Source organism: Sprattus sprattus (genome assembly GCF_963457725.1).
Source record: "Sprattus sprattus genome assembly, chromosome: 19".
Lineage (NCBI taxonomy): Eukaryota > Metazoa > Chordata > Actinopteri > Clupeiformes > Clupeidae > Sprattus > Sprattus sprattus.
In genome coordinates, this window is record NC_137917.1 from 3209304 (window position 1) to 3228515 (window position 19212).

A 19212-nucleotide genomic window follows, 5' to 3' on the forward strand; every position below is an offset into this window, starting at 1 on the left:
CCCCTTCACTGCTCCAAAGGACTCCACATGTTTATGGCTCATGCCTGTGGTATGACGATGGATTCTCCATATAAAAGCCAGCGGGATCATGGGGTGTTTCAAATATTGCTCTCTGAAGACAGTTGCTGACAGAATGACAGCGGCCATATTTATTTTGGTCAGGGAGCAGGGCACTTTGTGGGGAGTTAATCAGAGACTCCCTCCCCCCCCCCCACAAGGAATGTTACCATGGCTTTGAAAACACACGCACACACACACACACACACAAACACACACATACAGACACACACACATACGTACAGACACACACACACACACACACACACACACACACAGAAGGGCCGGGGACTACTGGTAATGACTTTCTGCCCATGTGGAAGATTAAGCACAGTCAAAATGCTCCGGAGGCTGAGAGACGGAGCCAATAAATGGCGGCTCCTGAACGGCTGATAGCTCTCAGGTTGGAAGATGCCATGATTAATGCCTCCTGTCACAAAGGGAAAATAAATAAATTAAACTCACTTTTATAATTACACGGTGTGGAGTTTCTAATAAAATCGGATCAGGAGGCGGCCGAATGGCTGGCTAGTGCAAGTGTGGGACAGTGCGAGAGAGCGCTAATAAGCGACCGCTGTCCATTTCAGAAGTTGTTTGAGGTGGGATAAGTGCGGGGCCCACATACTACGCCAAGCCCATTAGGACTTTCATTCTGCGGATCTGATATCTGGATAGATGTAAGGAATGGAACAGATAATGAGGTTTCGCTTATATATCGCCCTTTTAGCGGCACCACAGCGTGCATCGCGCCAAACGGTAGAATTCCTTCAGCCCTTGGTCTTGGTGTATTGGTGTTCTGCGTGGTGTGTGTGTCAATGTGTGTGTGTATAAAGTTCGTTTAACTTAGTTCCAAGCTGTAATTTTTCCCAGAATCTTCCGGCACAGGACCCTCTGACACAAACCCTCTACTCTATCCCATCATCCCGCTCTGGCCGAATCCGACCTACCTCCCATTGGGGTCAGAGGAAATGACCAGTGGATTCATTTCATCTTGAGTAAAAAAGAGGGGGGGGGGGGGGGGGCTGACGTGGGGTGCGGGGCTGATTTCCCGTAACTAGACGCCCTCCGCTCTGCAAGTGGATAAAGTCTAAAAGCCCCCAATCAGTTCTCTGGAGCTCAAAAGATATAAGCAACAAACTCAATCCCCTCTCTGTAATTCTCTGGGATCACTGTTTCCCCTTCCCAATACACGGCCTGAAACCATTTATGGAATAAGACACGAAAATGATGATGGGTAAACACGACGATCGATATCAGGGCTCAGTTCAAACAGCTCCTCACTATTTTTTTAGAGGGCTGTGCTCTCTGACGCCAGTTTGAAGTTAAACCCTTTTGTTTTCTTTGACAATTTGAATGCACTGGCAGTAGCTGAAGAGTCTTTTATCTCTCTGGAGTGACACTCTGGCATTCACTAAGACAGTGGTTCTCCAACGTTTCACCGTGAGCACCACTTCAGAAAATATTTGGCTTTCCAAGTACCACCATTGTAACTATCATTGACCTTCGGTAGCATGCCGCGCGATAGGAACTAAGTGTTATTACCTCACTGTAATTCCTGTTCAGGAGAATAAGCATCGCTCAGATAAATAACAAATTTTAATTATAGGGATCTAGTTGTTTTAATGATTTTTAAATATATTTTATGATTACTATCCTGGTCATAAAAAATGACTGCCTGAGTAACACCAAGAGGGAGCCGCGTACCACTAGTGAGAACCACTGCACTAAGATATTACCATGTGGAGTTACGCTTCAAGTACTTGAAAACAATTTAGTTGTAATATCTATCACTTTTATTAAAAGCCTCCACAAAATGACTTTGTGTGGATTTAAATATTCGCTATATTGAAACACTTATCCACATTGAGTCTGGGATTCATTCAAATATTTGTTTACTTCAAAACATTGTCCTCAGAAACCAGATATGGAATTAATTGTCTTATTTTCAATCCACTAAAGCCATAACTCAGCTTGGAGTGTTTTTTTTAGCTGGGAAAATCTGTAAATCGAATACTTTTCTCCTTATTTCTGATGTAAAAAACAGAACGTGTTTCAGCCCGAGACCTCTTCAATGTTCCTAATAAGAGAAAGACTGGAGTGTACAAGCCTTACTGGTCTGTTTTAACTTGCTCAGGCTGCACGGGTGTGATGGTCGCCTGATGGATCGTGGCCAGCTCCAGTGTGGCTATGGCGAGATGCGGCGCCCCAGGGGTCACCGGCGTGGCTACCGTGTCGGTCCCGCCGAGTCAGCTAATTAAATGAAGATTAGTCCATCGGCACACCAGTCACAACAGGCCGCGGCTCGGGGCGCGCATAATCACTCCGACACGCTGGCAGCCAATTAGTGAGCCCCCGCTCGGGCCTGGGAAAGAGCTCCGATGCCAACTCCCGGCTCCCACCTCCCGCTGGCGGGAACGCTCCGTCCAGGCTGTGTGGAATACCAGCCTGTGTGGGATTGTCTGGAGGATATTAGTCCAGATTGTTGGGAATATTCGACTTTAACCAGCCAGGCAGGCGGGGAAAAAAATGTTTGGTCAGAGTGGCACCATGCATTTCAGCACAGTGGTGGGTTGCCTTTGAGCATCAGCGTCACCTTCATCGCTACCAGGGGAGCAGTGTCAACAAACTGCCACATTTCTGATGGAGAGAGAGAGAGGGGGGGGGGGCCAAGCAGAGTCTGATAATGATTACATAAACACAAACAGATACTCGCTTACTCCCCGATACCCTCCCTCTCTGCTCCGACACGTACATCCAAGACGGCTGGCTCAGGGGGGTGGCAAGAAGGGAATGGCATCCACTGTTTAGTTTGGAGACGGCGTGTGTGTTCCTCTCTCTCCTGCAGATGGCCGGACAAGTGAGAGTATGCTCCATAAGAAGCAAATGTGTCTTCTTTGGTCCTGGCACGCGGAACAGGAGACAACCGGGCTCAGGCAGGGCTCAGGGGCAGATTTGGACGTGCCGAGATTTGAGGGGGAACCAAACACACCAGCTTGGGGGGGGAAGCAGTTGGAATGGATAACAGTTCGTTCCTGCAGGTCCCAAACACTAGGCTTCGCACCATGGGCAACCGGGCCTTCTCCTCTGCAGCCCTGCGACTGTGGAACAGCCTCCCGGACCACTTAAGGGCAACACAGACACTACACTGTTTAAAGACTGCCCTAAAAACCTTTTTATTCAGAAAGGCATTTCCTACTTTTTAAAAAACGTATCTTTTCTTAAACTGTGCTTTTGCTGAGAGCTGTTTTTTAGCACCCTGAGATTCTGCTTGAATGAAGAGTGCTCAACAAATAAAATGAATTACTATTATTATTATTATTACCCCCTCTTTGTCTGTTCATTCTGTTCTGTTCACACATGGATATCACACAACATGGCACAGTGACTCAACACTAAGGCCAGGAAAATCCTTGTATCTTAAACGATCTCGATGGAGATGTCACATAAGACCCCTCCTTTTGCTACTTCTAAGAAATCGGATCGAAGGGGATCAATCTTCCTGCAAACACAACCGTATTGATCCATGCTCCTACCCTGACTCATCTTTATGAGTTTGACAAGTGGTCTTAGAGAAGACTTGCATGCCTTCTATGTCTCAATTAGTTTCATTTCCTTCACAAAAAAATGACAGATGACTCCAGCCAAGTTCGGATTTGGTGTGAAACTAGGACGGTTACGGAAACCAAAACAAGCTGCCACCGGGAAGAAGAAAAGATGAGCTAAGAAAGATTACATCCAGCCTCGACTGGAGAGTGCTAGGCCTGTGGGGGGAGGGTGAGGAAGAGTGAGAGAGGAGCGAGCTGGGATTTAAAGGTCCTTCAGATGGGCCCTTAACTGGGTGAACAGGGCTGGCGAGACTGATGGGAGGATGGCAGATGTTTCTCCTGTTACAGCGATGGGAAATCGATACCCCCACACAGGGCTCATTTTGCCCAGGGCAGAGGTACTTAATCCAATGACCATTGAAAATCATTAGGGGCAAAGTGTGCTCCTCTCTGTCTCTCACGCCCCATGGCCGTCGCCAAGGTGCCTGCACAGGTCCCGTCCTCATCTACACACAAGCTCTTAAGTGGGGATTAGCGTACCCTACTGCACCACACACACACACACACACACACACACACACACACACACACACACACACACACACACACACACACACACACACACACACACACACACACAAACACACAGGTGCATACACGCCTGCAAATATACACACAGGCACTCTCACATATACACACACAAATGTATCCTCATCCAAAACACACACACACACACACACACACACACACACACACACACACACACACACACACACACACACACACATAATGTTCTGCGTGACTTAGCTGTACCCCTTTGCTGCTGTCTGAGAACTTGAAAGCAGCTTTGCTACCAGAAGAAAATTAGCCAATGAGTTTGAATAGTGTGTTTGTGTATAACCTCAATCGCACTAAATCCAACATCAGGGAATTACTTCAAGATTAGGGAGGCATCGTGAGGCAATAACATTCTAAGTTGTTTACACAACATTTAATATTATTGACATGGAATGGCCTGTCGGGTTGGGAAGAGCGAGAGAAAAAGAAGGGAAGGAGAGAGAAGACAATTGAGGAAGAAAGGGAGTAGTAATTTGAGTGGTGAGGGAAAACGTCTCCCAAGAAAAGAGAAAAGAAGCAAACCCCTCAGAGTCGGAGGAGGAGGCAGTAGTGGAGGTAGCTGGCGCTGTGGAGCGCCTGTCACATGTCCGTTTGTAAACCAGTGACTCCGATGACAGCGCCACAGTTAGGGGAGTCTTCAGAGGGACGCCCTCCGCATGTCACCACCACTGTGTGCTTCTCTTCCAGACATGCTTTAAAGTCTGAGTCTGGGCTGTTTTTACACACACATATATACTGTATATATATATATATATATATATATATATATAGTGTGTGTGTGTGCGTGTGTGTGTTTGAAAGAAAGAGAGGGAGCGAGAGAGATATGGGTGTAAGAGTTTGTGTGCGTAAGTGGGAAGTGTATACATGTAAGTGTGCCCATTTCTCCTCTCATCTTCAAGCCTGAGGAGTGGAGAGTCAGAGGTTTCTGGAGGTCCACAGTGGGCATTTAAAATGAGGGAGGGGGCTTTCCTAAGTAAAGGCTGTTTACTGCACACTTGCACAGCCCACCCTGGGGAAAGGAGAGGAGGACTTTTTCCTCTCCCCTACATGTTCCTCCCAGCCAGATTGCAACCCGGATGGCTGCTGGGTGATCCTCGGCATATTATCACCAAATGATCCAAAATTGTTCAATTCCAAATGATTGGATAATAAGTACGGGAAGATGTCAGGGAGTATCACATTTTCCCTCCTCCTCCTATGTTTCTCTTGGTAAGATAAGTACTTGCAGATTGTCATACAGACTTGTCCTAAGGGCGCTGATGTCCAGATGTCTTGAAGGCTACAAGCAGGAGGGGACGAGGTAAAAGATCACTTACACGCTGTCCCCCTCCTGCGTCATGTTTAAGCTGATCGACGGGAGCCCAATCTGCGAGTGACATCGCTGGTATTATTTCAACACAGAGAAATGGAATCCGCGGAGTGATTAAATAAACATATAACTATAAATAGCACACCATCATATGTCAACCTCAGCCCATTCCCACCCGCCCCCTCCCCCAATCTTCAACCCCTCCCAAGCGACTTTTCTCCTTATTTCCTGTCGCCGTTTAATCCATACCAATCTGCAAAGGTCTGCTGTTACGTAATCCAATACTTATGCTAAATACTGGTGTCTAGTGTCTAGTGTGTGCAGGGAATTATGGTTAAAAAGTCAGAAAAACCCTTCTCTTCAGCCTTTATCCTTATCCTTTGAACTCCTACCCAGTCCTTGGACCAGTCTGCCCGCTGTTCAGTGTAGCTGTGAAATTACGCTTAAGACGAGGGAGAAGCATACACATTATAGTGTATATATTTATAGTCTAAAAGTAATCCTATTTAGTAGATGTAGTTTGTTATATTGTGACGCAAAGCTGCCGAATTAGGTTGAATTAAGTCACAAAGTCCCTGGAATTCAATATAATTTAAGGGGTCAACCCGTGAAGAATTTAAAAACTGTGCTGCTTGCTGTCCTCGAACTGGACCTGTCAACTCACGTATTTTTTTTTTTTACATGTAAGCAGTGTAATGAGTATGTGTGTGTGTGTGTGTGTGTGTGTGTGTGTGTGTGTGTGTGTGTGTGTGTGTGTGTTTGTGTGTGTGAGTGTGTGTGGGTTGGTGCTCTGTGGTTTCAGGGATGCTATGGGTGGACTACATTGACAAAAAAAATTTACAATAAAAAAAAATGTATAGTCATTAAAGAGTAGTCCTTTGATAGATAGCATTTTACAGACTGGACATAAAATATGACCTGATCTGATAAAAAGATCTGATCTGAATGTGGCGGATTGCAAAATGACCCGCTTCTGACAATAAAACTGTTAGTGCACTCCCCTGTCCCCATAGGAATGTTAGGCTACCACTGAAGGAGGAGAGAGTATTAATATGCATGGACCAGTCTTTTTACATTAAATTACAAGATAATTAATTAACATTCTACAATATTAAAATGTATGCAGACAATAATGATGTAACACCTAGTAAATGATCAAACTAGCTTGCATTACTAGGCCATGATGTAGTATTGTAGAGTTGCTAAACTACGCTAAAAGTTTAACTTCAGCTTGTCAGCTATCTTAATGTAACACTTAGCTGGCTTATCTTCAGTACATGTTGTTAAATAGCATTTAGTGGAATCCATACGTATGCTGTTTAAAGGTACAGTGTGCATCCTTAGTGTATCTTTTATGAATATGGTATTCATAATTATGTTTTCATTAGTGCATAACTAAAAACCGTTATATTAGCCGTTAGCTCAGAATGAGACCTTCATATCCATCTACCATGTTGCGCCGCCATGTTTCTACAGTAGCCCAGAGTGACCAAACCAAAACACTGGCTCGAGATAGGGCTTTTCACGTTTTTATGGCATTCGATGGAAACCGTAGGTACTCGCACACACTTGTAAAGGGAAGGGTATTCAGCTGGTTTCAATTCAGCAACCTCACCACAAAATGCCTCTAAACGCTACACACCTGTGCCTGTTACCAGAATATCAGACCAATTTACATTGTTATAAAATAAAAGGAGGTCTCCGTGTCAGTATCAGACCTATTTCTCTCCCTCCCTTGCCATCCATGCCATTTGTGCCGTCTGACTGGCAGGAGTGTGGGGTGATCTACTGGGTGGCTTTCAGAGAAACCCAATGACAGTACGAAAGGAAGCCTCTGGTATATGCAAATTGCTACATTTTATATACTCTACAGCTGCAAATAATCTAGAGTTATTAGACCTGATGAGTGAAAATGTATATTAGTCATTGTTTGAAATATTACATTGTTGAAGATGGGTATTGCAAGGTGGAGCGTCCCCCAATGACCTTGAAGGGTGAATGTTCCAGGGCTGAGACACAGAGAGTCCCGGCCTAATTTAACCCCTACACATAAGCCCTACACACTATGTTTAAATAATTCCTTTTTTTTTGCCCGAAAAACTTGGTGCCCATCAAGCAAACCGCACGAATGCTTCCACATCAGCACTGTGGCGCGAGCATCCAGCAGCGTCATGCTTGGGTTAAAAGTGGCGATCTCTAAAAAAACAGCTAACGACTTAATTTTATTTATTGGCTAGAAAGAGTCTTTGGAACTGTATAAAAATTCAAGTACAATTAATGGAGAAATAAAAAAGAAAAGAAAAATCACAAATACCATGACACATGGGGTTTCCAGGCACAGGTTCAACATAGTGACCATAGCGTATGTCCTGAGGAGAGCCTTATTAAACAGACTTGACATGCGGTTTCCACGGCTTCTATAGACTAATGACAGGAATGGCTGTTCTATGCATTCAATTACAACTTTTACAATAGACCTCCAATCAGAGACCTCATACTAGATAATTGATGCCAGCAAGCAGCCATCTCTATGCTCGCTTTTAATTAAAGAGGACTATAAAATACCTCTGGAAAAGGTCAAGCAAGCAGCACTAATTTAGCACAGAGGGGGGGGGGCAAGATTTCTTCCCCGGGAGGGTATGGGGGGCAGGATGTGCCAAATAATCACAGTTTCCATCCATCCAGAGAGCTTCTCCCTGACAGCAGCCGTGGCTTATCTCAACGTTATTCTCTCACTCAGCACCTCACTTCCATGACACTGCAAGCCTGTCTACAGGTCTTCCTGACATTTCCAATACAGTTTTTCTTAATGCTTGGAAACTCACGATAGAGTTTGATGTTGTCTGTTTAAAACCCAGAGAAGAAAAGCAAAAGACTATAGACCTAGGCCTTTTTAATTCATCACATTGAGCATACAAGTCTCTGGGTCTCACTGTTAACCTAAATACATTCAAAACTGCTGAATAGTGGAGAGTTAAAATATATGGTTGGATTACAGATTTCCTGTCTTTGCTATTTGTTGCTAATCTGAGCCAAATTAGCATGGACAGTCGGAATAAAAATGTATTCAGGTGAGGAGGAAAAAGAATAAGACTACTGTGGAGAGAGAATAAAGAAAGAAGAGAATCACATAAATTATCATTGCACACTGTTTCCTCCTTGATAATACTGCTCTGAATGAGGCAATTATTTCCATTAGTGTGTTTGGCCCATCTGTGAAAAGCTAAACAGTTTTTTTTTTTTTTTTTTTTTTTAGAAAAATGTTTCCTTGGCCGTATTTACAGTGAAAATATTTTCCCCCAGATTTGACTTCTCATTTAATGGTCAAAATACATGCAGCGCACACCGCAAATAACTCTCAAATAGTGGAGAGGAAACAGAGAGGGCCATTGAGGAAACCTGCACTTCATACTTTGAGGAATTCCACGGGGCAGAGACGAGGAGAGAGAAACGAGGCAGAAAAAACATACCCCAGGAGGAGGAGGAGGAGGAGAAGGATGAAGAGGAGGAAGAGGAGGAGAAAGGAAAACATACCCCAGGAGGAGGAGGAGAAGGAAGAAGAGGAGGAGGAGGAGGAAAAACATACCCCAGGAGGAGGAGGAGGAGGAGGAGGAAAAAAGAAGAAATGAGTGAGTGGTGGAGTGATTGCACAGGCTGAGTTCGACCAAGCAGCCCTGGAAAATAGGCACATTTAATGCATGAAAATGTCATGCCACCGTGGACCCAGCAAAAGGCCCAAACCAAACAGGAGGAGAGGGCCACGGGGGCGGGTGTTTTTCTTTGGCCTTTCATCGCCTCTGCTGCAGATCCACACAACAAGGTGTTTATGACCAGGCGGAGAGGACCGGGAGCAGATGGGGTCACGGAGCCATTTCCCCAAAAGTATGTTCGGAAATCCCCTCTCCGATGCTTCCCTGAGCTTAACTGGTAGCGTAAGTTGCTGGCATTACTGGGGTAATGGGCTCAACGGGGTCTTTAAGACAGAAATTCTTCTTACTTCCTACTACCAAATCTTTTAGGCTCCTAGAACTGGATGCATCAAAAGCATCTGGTCAATAACAAAACAACCTAGCCCTGTGGTTCTTAACCGTTTTTGGAGGTACTGAACCCTGCAAGCTTCATCAGTGCATTCGTCGAACCCTTCGTAATTTGAAAAATAAAATATGATTTCTTCAAAACGACATTGCTAGTGTGAACCAGGCTATACTGTGTGTGTCTTGACCCCTGCCGAACCCCTGAGAGTGGCTCAACGAACCCCTGGGGTTCGATCGAACCCAGGTAAAGAACCACTGACCTAGCCTAACCTCAGACCGAGGAAAAATTAGATAGTTGAATGTATTGTGACACTACTGTGAAAAAAAAAAAAACACAAAGAAAGACAGACAGGCAGACAGACAGACAGACAGACACACACTCACCTCTCCTGCAATGCCTCATGGACATTTTGCACCTCCTGGACTCGGCGATGGTGGGGCAGGGTATCGTGTCTTTGGGCGGCTTCTTGACGATGTGCCGCGTGCGCGTCTCCAGGCCCCACTTGAAGCCGCAGGTTTTGTTTCTCCGGGTGCAAGAGCCCCACTCACTCCACTGGCCCACCTCACAGCCCTCTGAACCCCAGGACACAGCAAGAGAGACACATGAGCCGGGCCCAACAAACACAACCTTGCATGGAGGCGCCACTGCATTCCACACTGGAGATCTGAAAAGCTTGTTTAAGCGGAGTTTCAACTCAGAGGCCGTAAATGAGTTACACATGAAGAAAGGTTCACCCCTGGAACCATGTATAATGAACCATATGACAACATGTCATCTGCATTCAATGTCCTATCAAGTATTGGATTTTGGCAGTACTGGCACATCAAGTATTAGATTTAGGCAGTACTGGCAAGCTATTCTACAAACTGTGAAGAGGCACCACAGTAAATCACCTCACGTGTTCATCTGCTGCTTATCTATTTAACCTGTTTCCCCCGAAAAATTCCAATTTCATTCAGTTTCATCAGCAATGCAGCAGTGCACCGGTATTGATGTTTTACCAAAATGGCAGCCTTACCTCCACATTCCATGGTGTCCTCTATTGGGGCGAAGCCTTCGGGACACTTCTCGAAGCAGCGGCCTTTGTGCAAGTAAAAGCCTGGCTTGCACTTTGTGCAGAAGTCTTTGCTGAAGCACGACTCGCAGTTCTCTATCCGGCACCCTGTGGAAAAAGCAGCAGAAACAGCCCAGGTCAGTTAAGACTCACAGCACCACTGCACTCATATGGAGTTGATACCAGTGCTTGGCTGTTGGGGTGATGTGTAGAGGGAAATAGAGGGAAATCTTGAACAGATTATCCTCTGTGTGTGTCTGTGTGTGTCTGTGTGTGTGTGTGTGTGTGTGTGTGTGTGTGTGTTTGTGAAGGGAGGGGGGATTTGATGCCCTAAGACACATCTCTCTCTCTGGGGGCAGTGTGATATTTCAGCACACTTGTTTTCCCTGACAAGCTTGTTTGACTGCGGAGGGAGAGCACAGAGGCGGCGAGAACCAGGGGGAGGTGACGGCGGAGGAGCTGGTTAGGTATTACCTCGCCGTGACCCCTCTCAGCCCTGGAAGCTAAACAGATCACGGCACACAACAAAAGGGATTTTCTCCTCATATTTTCCCCCGTTACAGATGTGTGGTGGATGGCTACAAGACAAAAAGAGAGAGAGAGAGAGAGAGAGACGAAGGGAGAGAGAGAAATAAATGGAGTGAGAGACCGGAGCAGGAAAGACAGGGAGTCTGCTGGACGTGTCACTACAATGGATTTCCTCCTAAAAAAGTCTCCCACAGCGTTAAAACACCGTGCAGCCTGAACACTCCAGTTGAAACGATGACATGAGTACTTAGTATAAAAAGCTTCTTCTGACTTGCCTTGATTAAGAAATAGGCATCAAGGGGGAAACCTCAATGCAACACAAACCATGCAGTTCTTGATGGGTTGGCTTTTCGGGGTGGAGATATGGGGGTGACAGTAGCAGTTGTGGGAATGTTTTGAAGGGTTTGGTGTTGGGGGGTAAAATCATGCAATATCCTGCCCAAGTAAGAGGCATCCCAGAGAGACATCTGTTAGGGGATAGCCCCATCATTTTAAAAACGGATCAGAAAGAACATTGCAGGCTATGGTGAGACTTGGGGTGGGGTATGGTGGAGGCAGATCCTTCCGGAAAGGCCGTCTGGTCTGGTGACCCCCCAACAGTGAACCTGGTGAAGGGCCAGACAGGGCCGCCGCCTTGGTCCTTCCATTCCCCAACCCAAGCCCTGGCCCCACGCTGCACTACGCGCATCACGTTGCGCATGCAAGTGTTATCATCATGCTCCTACTCTCCAAATAGCATGTCAGGCCAGGACCCAAATTACACAAGCCACGCCAACAGGGTGACGCACTGGGCTGCATGATTAAAAAGAGCCTCCCATGGTTGTCTAATTTACGATGCACTCTTAGAAGCCTGGTCACCCAATAATACTTCTGGCTTTCAAACCGTGCTCATCCACCACCACCTACAACTGATCCGGAGTCAGTTTTCCACAAGTATTTGCAGGTAAGGACACATCTGTGTATCTCTCAGTTGGTATCTGACAGACCACCACTGTTTAGGCATGTGGGTGTGGGCGTCTGGGTTATTTTCCGAGGCTTGTCTGCTTTTATCTTTGACCCCTTCTTTGAGGCCAGAGGGGGGGGAGAAAGCAATGGTGGTTACCATCTCACGTCCCTTAATAAGACCATCTCTAGCTAACCATAACGCCACCCCAGCCACAAGAAGGGGGCCTCCCTGTTTCACTTTGAACCCAGACGGGTGGCCTCTGCTCCCTGCTCTGCCCAACACGCTCCAGGCTCTCAGGGTTTCCCCAGCAGTCTAAACAAATTCACACACACACGCACGCACGCACGCACGCACGCACGCACGCACACACACACACACACACACACACACACACACACAGATGTAATCAGCATATGGACACACACACACAAACATATGCTGTCCACAGATAAAAAGATACCTCACATGTTGTCAAAAAATAACAATACATGTAAATGTGTGTGTACCTGCCGATATGCCTATGTGCCCAAACTGGAGTATGCACAGCTCAATAAAGGTATGTCCTTATTTGCGTTTCCCAACACATGTGTAAAGGGGATGATGCCAAGAGGAGAGGAAGTGAGACAGCAAAAGACAGAAATGAAAGGAAACATGATGATGCAACTCACGCTTCCATCAAAGCCCATGAGTCTGTCGGCACAGACATCACATCCAGACACTTCTGAAGGCGGAGGTTGAGGGAGCTGAGACTGATGACAGTGGGCTTTTTATGAAAAGAGTTGGCTGCAATCCCTCTAACAAGGGGTCAGGATGTGGGGTGTGCGCGATCGAGTGAGCGCGCCTAGTGCCTCACGTCTGTGTCGGGACGGTGAGATTAAAGGCAGGCCTCCCCGCAGGGCAAGAATCTTAAACACTCGGGAAAAATATGTCTTTGCTTCTTCACTGGCTCATTGTCACTACCTCTCTCTCTCACTCAAACACACACACACACACACACACGCACATGCACACGCACACGCACACGCACACGCACACGCACACGCACACGCACACGCACACGCACACACTACTTGCCAACAGACATTCTCTAACTCTATCTCTCACCGCCTCCCACTGAAAAAATAAATCTCGACATTGACATAGATTTTGTGTATTTGATAAACATGAAAAAGGGTGTTCTGTTACACGATTTTGGCATTGTGCATGAAAGCAAGATCAAGAGAGTGAAAAAGAGACACATGAGAATGAAAGACAGACAGGCAGTGTTAAAGACAAAGACAGAGGTCGAGACAGAAAATGTGACAGAGTGAGAAAAAAAACACGTAAAAGCGAGGGGTAGGAACGTGTAAAAAGGCCAAGAGACGATAATAAGATGTTGGCAGCACAGGGAGTGACACAGCAAGACAGTAGAAAAGGAGAGAGAGTGACAACAAATGACAGAATAATAACTGACATAGGGGGACACAAAACACACATACACAAACACACCCAGAGGGCCCTCACAAACGCAGGATGCCCTCTGCTGCGTGTCTGCTCTTCTGTGAGTTCTCTCATCTCTATGCTCCAGCTGTAACCAGACCTCCCCACGGCTCTGGGCTGTTGTCTGTCTGGACCCTGCCAGGGACAAACAGCCTCTAAATCTCCATCTGTAAGTGGTAAGCAACTCTGTTACGCCTGTTCAATACAAGCATTCATAGGCCTGTCATCACCTGGACATATTTAGCCCAAGACGAAAGCAAAAAGGACAGAAAAAGAGAGAAACAGGAAGGAAAGAGAGACAGAAAAAGACATCTGGTGCCCGTCTCTGGCACTGGTTTGCTATCTAGCCTTCTGTTGTTTATAGCAACAAACAGGAGCTGCACAATCATTGGAGCGATGCTAATTGTTGCCCTTTTGTGCAGAGAGCTACATATCTTCACAATCACGGTATTCACCCTCTGAACTTGAGACTATCCTAAACTTTAAAATGTACTTCACTGTCTATGTGACTTTGGGTCTTTTTGGAAGTTCAGTACACAGGTCACTGAAGATCATAAACACACACACACTTTGAGATTTCCCATCAGAGAGGAGGCCTGGCCTTCTGTTTGTGGAGGGGGGGGGGGACTGATCGGCACTCGTCACCCATCCGGTGTGACGGCACTAGTGTGCAGATGCCTGGGAGAGGGCTGGCCTTCTCCGTGAGGATTAACCTCAGTACCACCTTTAAAACCCAGCCAAGGTGCCTCAGCCAGACTTAATAGGAGGTAATGAGGTCAGCGGATCTCTCTGGCTCGCCCATGTGGGAACCTGTCAGTGGTGCCGACCCAGCTAGCATTCCCGAAAAGGTATTATCTCCTGGCTTTTTCACCCCTTTCCCTCGCTCCTCTGCAATTAATGTGAAGGGCAAATGAGGTATCACTCGACTCAAATCCGAGTTCAAAATGGTAAAGCTTGCACCAGACATGTCGAAGCACCGTTGGCCGAGATAAATGGTCGCTTATATGCTTCTTCTTTTTTTTTTTGTCTGCGTCGGTTTATCGTGCGGTTTTTATGTCAAGTGCACGTTGAGTTGAATCGTCAAAGCGGCATGGTGATCTAATCCCGAAAGCCTTGTGGGCAGAGCATGCCTCCCTGCTGTGGTCTGGACGGGACACAAAAAAACAATGAGCAAATTATATCATGGACATTCAAAAAAAAGCCGCCATTCGCTCAAATGCGGGCTGCCTGCGTCCGTGCGCGCCAGTGCTTTGAGTGCTCGCTTGATTTATATATGTGATTACTTTACCCGCTTTCCCTCTCTCTCTCTCTTGCTCTCTCTCTCTTTCTCAGCGGTGATTCATTCCAAAAAAAACAGGGGACGCACATTTCCCAGAATCCCACAGAGACCTATCTTCTGAATTGGGGGTTTAGGGTTATCGAGCCAATCACCAGGACCTGCTACGAAAAAAGAGCGCCAAGTCATGAAACCAAGGGATGCCCGGGCCAAGGGCAAGCCTGTCACCACCGAGCAGCACCGAGCAGAGACGTGGGGAAAAAATCGGTCACACTTTTCCATCCCCTTTCAACCCCAAGGCCCTGGCTAAGTTGATATTGCTGATCTGTCCCTGTTCCTTCAGCAGGGCTTTGGCCAAAGGCACATCACACGGTCTGCTTACTCACACCCAACCATGTCATCTGGTTTTGCCATGGCACACGCCAAGCTTTCTGGGTATTTTTTTTTCTTTTATTTTTTTCTCTTCTCCCTGGGTTCCTTCACAGACACGATAGCTTCATCACCCCAAACGGAGTGGGGAGGAGAGGAGAGACAGGGCTGTGCTGGATGGGAGGGAGAGAGAGATCTGCTGGTGTTCCCGTCAATCATGTGGGAATAAAATGAGCTGAGACGACAGCCATGACAATGTTCCTGGATTGCAGTGAGGGAGAGAAAGAGAACCACTGGACTGTGTGCCTCTGCCAAAAGGATGCCAAAAGCTGCCAGAATCCAGCCAGAACCGTAACAGATGGGCAAACACACCACACAACACACTCGGCAATGCTTGAAGGCATGCCATACAAACCCCCCAAAAATCCTCTACACACAAAACATTTCATAGCTGGTTTTATGTAACTGCTGAAAGACTACGGCAAGGTGTCTCCCTCGTACTGTCTGGCAGAGCTCTTGTGCTGTGGTTTGTGAGGCCCAAGCGCAACGGAAAAGCACACTGCACAAACGCCATAAGCAACTGGCCTTTTTGCAGGTCCCAAATGGCATCACTAGGAAGAGAAATGCCCACAGCAGCCTGGGCAGAGGGCTTGGCAGAGGGGATGGCATTGCCTTATGTGTAGATTCAGACAAAGCGCTCAGGCAGAGATTTGGACAATGGAACCTTTTTTGTGTGGCTCCAGACCACGCTGAATTCCCACGACGCCTTTAAAAAAAATGATGAGGCTGTGAAAAGTGCAGCATGCAGCACTTCCAGATTGTATTCTTCATTTTTTTTTATGTGATAAAGTGGCAAGCGTGGCAACAATGGGTGTTCAGTCACAGGTTTTTTTTTACACCCACAAGATGCAATAAAAAGGGAAATAAGGAGTAGGATGCAAAAATTCCCCCTGACAAGGGAGCCTCAAGTGGCACATATACTGATACTGGACGAGCTGTGATATTTGAACCACACTTGCAGGATATTGGCAATGGCTAAGACCCTGCTAGACAGGGTTTCCATCCTTGTAGGGTGGGAAGCTAGCAAGGGGGGAGCTTAGCAACACACTCTAAAGCATGGTGCACACACCAGAGCCAAGGGGTCATTCAGGGACAGCCCTTATCATCTGCAGCCCCCTAGCCCATCGACTCTTGTTTTCGAGAGAGAACCGAGAGGGGAAAAAAAGAAAAACAATCCAGTTTACAGTATACTTCAGTAAAGATTGAAACCAGAGTTTGGACTGGATGTCATACACCCATCCTTGAATGTCAAATCCCCAGGATTTAGTGACGCAATTGTTCCTGGCATTGGGGATGGAATGTTCACATTGAAATTGGATGTTTATAATTACGTTATGGGTCCACGTAGCACAGCTTGGGCAGCTCCTGCAACCACATGAAGACTTATGGACTGGGCAGGCCAGGCTGGTGAGCTGATAAGGGCGTTGATGACTGGAGTAAAAGTCATGGCCCTTCTTGAAGCTCTCCATTAGCAGCTGTTAAGAGCTCGGGGGGTGCATGTGCTCAGTCCAGGGGTGCGTGCATGTGTGTGGGGGGATGACACGACGCAGGGGTGTGTTAGCGCACACTTAACATGTCGGGAGAATCATCTGGGGAGGACCGGAGAGAAAAAAGGGAGGAGAATGATGAGTGGGAGAGTCGGGGGGGTGGGGGGGGTGGGGGGGGGGGGGGCTTTGACTTGACAAAGCTACGGAACGTCTGAATGGTACCAGCTTCGCCATAATTCTTCCTTCCGTGCTCACCGTCCTTTCGCGCTCTTATCTCTCCGCTGTTCTCTCCTTCACCCTCGATCTGGTTAGCATCAGTGGCAGACAGTCGTTCCTTTTCTCTGTGGCTCTTCTGATTTTCTCGGAGGGGACAGAGATAGGCCTTGGCCAATCCTCCTCCTCCTCCTCCTCCTCCTCCTCCCCACCTTATCCCCCACCCCCACCCCCATGATGTGAGACTCATGTGTTTGCTGCTGAGCTGTGCCGATGATGTTCACCAGAGACCGACTGGGTTCGGTGCAAGTCAAACCCGAGGCAAACTTGAGAAGGCTTTCAAAAGTGCAGTCTGCCTCTGTTGGTTCCAGAGGAAGAGCTGTTGACAGTGTGTGAACCTGTCTCTCCTCTCTTTTTCTTCATCTACTTCTTCTTCACTTCGTCTGTAAAGCATTCTGAAATAAGATAAGATCACACAGGCATACCCTGGTGTAATAATAAGCAGCTGCTCCCTAAGTGATTCAGAGTCTGTATGTTTTTTTGAAAGGACATGATAACATGCAGACATAATGAAATGTTCCAGGTGGTTTCTGGACGACTGGGAGAGAGCAAACGTCTCACAGGCAGAGGAGGTAAATGTTGCTTTAGGTCCTGATGCCTTTTCCCTCAAAAAACATTGACCCCACATTTAGCTTGAGTGCTAACCTTTGGTATGAAAACCATCATTACACCTGATGGACGTGCTCCACTTGGCGAAAAATGACACGAGGAGCATAATTTAACCATGGAGGGGGGTCAAATGCGAAACTGGATTATAAAGTCATGACTCAAACAGCAATGACATCAAAGTGGGCTTTAGCGCCGAGATCTGATGGTACGTGACAACACACAGTTTTGTTCTGTGAGAAGCTCTCCCCGAAAGGAACTCAGATTAACTTGCCGGCCATCACAAGCATTTAAAATCAAACTTCACCAAGAGCAGGAGAGCAGGGCCGAGGACAGCAAACAATTACAGTCCGTCGGAGAACAAGATGTCTTGTTCCCCCTTATATGACTTATGACGATAGGGTGCAATGCCTCGAGGCGCTTCTTTTATTGTGGGGAATGGAGACGAGTGTGTTTGAGCAGGGGGGGGACTGTAATGGTTGGGGCGAGGAAAATCAATTGATACCATCAGTTTATTACAGGCCAAGCATTTTGGTCGTTTTTCTTTTTCCAAAGAGTAGAATTTCCCCCAAAACTGCCTTTTTTTACGGTGTTTGACAGAAACCAAGCAGACATATTTGCGCGGACATTCAAGAGTGATTGGGCAAGCAAATGGCTGCTGCTTTGAGTGTCTGCAGCCCGTCTGGGTTATTGGGCGTAAAGGTCCTGACATGTTCCTCCAGGGCCTCATTTCTGAGCCGTCTGTCAAGAGTTTGGCTCGCACAGCCCCAACGGGTTCAAGTTCCTCTCTGTTTTCACATGAAACATTCAGCCAACACCTCAGGCCCTTTCTATAAACCTATAAAGGCAAAATGTCTCCAGCCAGACCCAATGTTGAAATAAGGTTATGAGATGGAGTACCATGGAAGGAGAGGCGAGGGAGATGTTTCCTTAATTGGATTTTTGTATTATTCCTAACTCAGAATAAATGGGTTTTCCCTCCTTTGTTTCAATATCAAAATTATAAATCAAAAAGAGCATGAAAAGAAGTGTTTCAGGTTATGGATACAAAATAACATGGGAATAATTATGTGTGTGGAAGTATAAATGTAGGCTAATCTAGGCAACATAGTTTTTTAAATGGCTCATCAACATGTTCAAGTGGATTGGGGTCCTTAGAATGAGAATTCCTCTTGAATCTATTACGGTATTTCAATTGTTTTAATCTGCAGACAACCGCCCTGCCAACGGATTTGTGCAAGTGCTTTACAGGAGCTACTTATCTTTCAAAAACAAAAGGCCACACTCAAATCGTGTGCCTACGTTGGACATTACACAATGGCCTAGGTATTGTTGGCCTCAGCAAGTGGCCTCAATTTTGAGGCCCTATTTTTTTGTTTCCTCTAGTCCCTCAATGTCTTCCATGCTGTATTACTGGGAGGGGAGCTTGACAAATCGGCGGCCTACACCGCTCAAACCCCCAAAGGCTTAACCCCTTCAAAGGGCCACCCCCAATCCACCCACCTGTGCGAAGAGATCCGATACCCCCCATCCACCCCATAGATTGGCATGCGTGTGTTTCTCCAACATT

General features: G+C 46.6%; 1 protein-coding gene across 1 annotated transcript in view; it reads right to left on the reverse strand.

Moving 5' to 3' along the window:
* Nucleotides 1-19212, reverse strand: part of rspo2 (R-spondin 2) — a gene marked incomplete at both ends in the record, with an annotated part of 56002 nt that overhangs the window by 12850 nt on the left and 23940 nt on the right. The window contains 2 exons of the mRNA XM_080857705.1: nt 9948-10136; nt 10583-10726. Coding sequence (XP_080713831.1) covers nt 9948-10136; nt 10583-10726 — 333 coding nt within the window. The remainder of the gene's footprint in view (nt 1-9947; nt 10137-10582; nt 10727-19212) is intronic.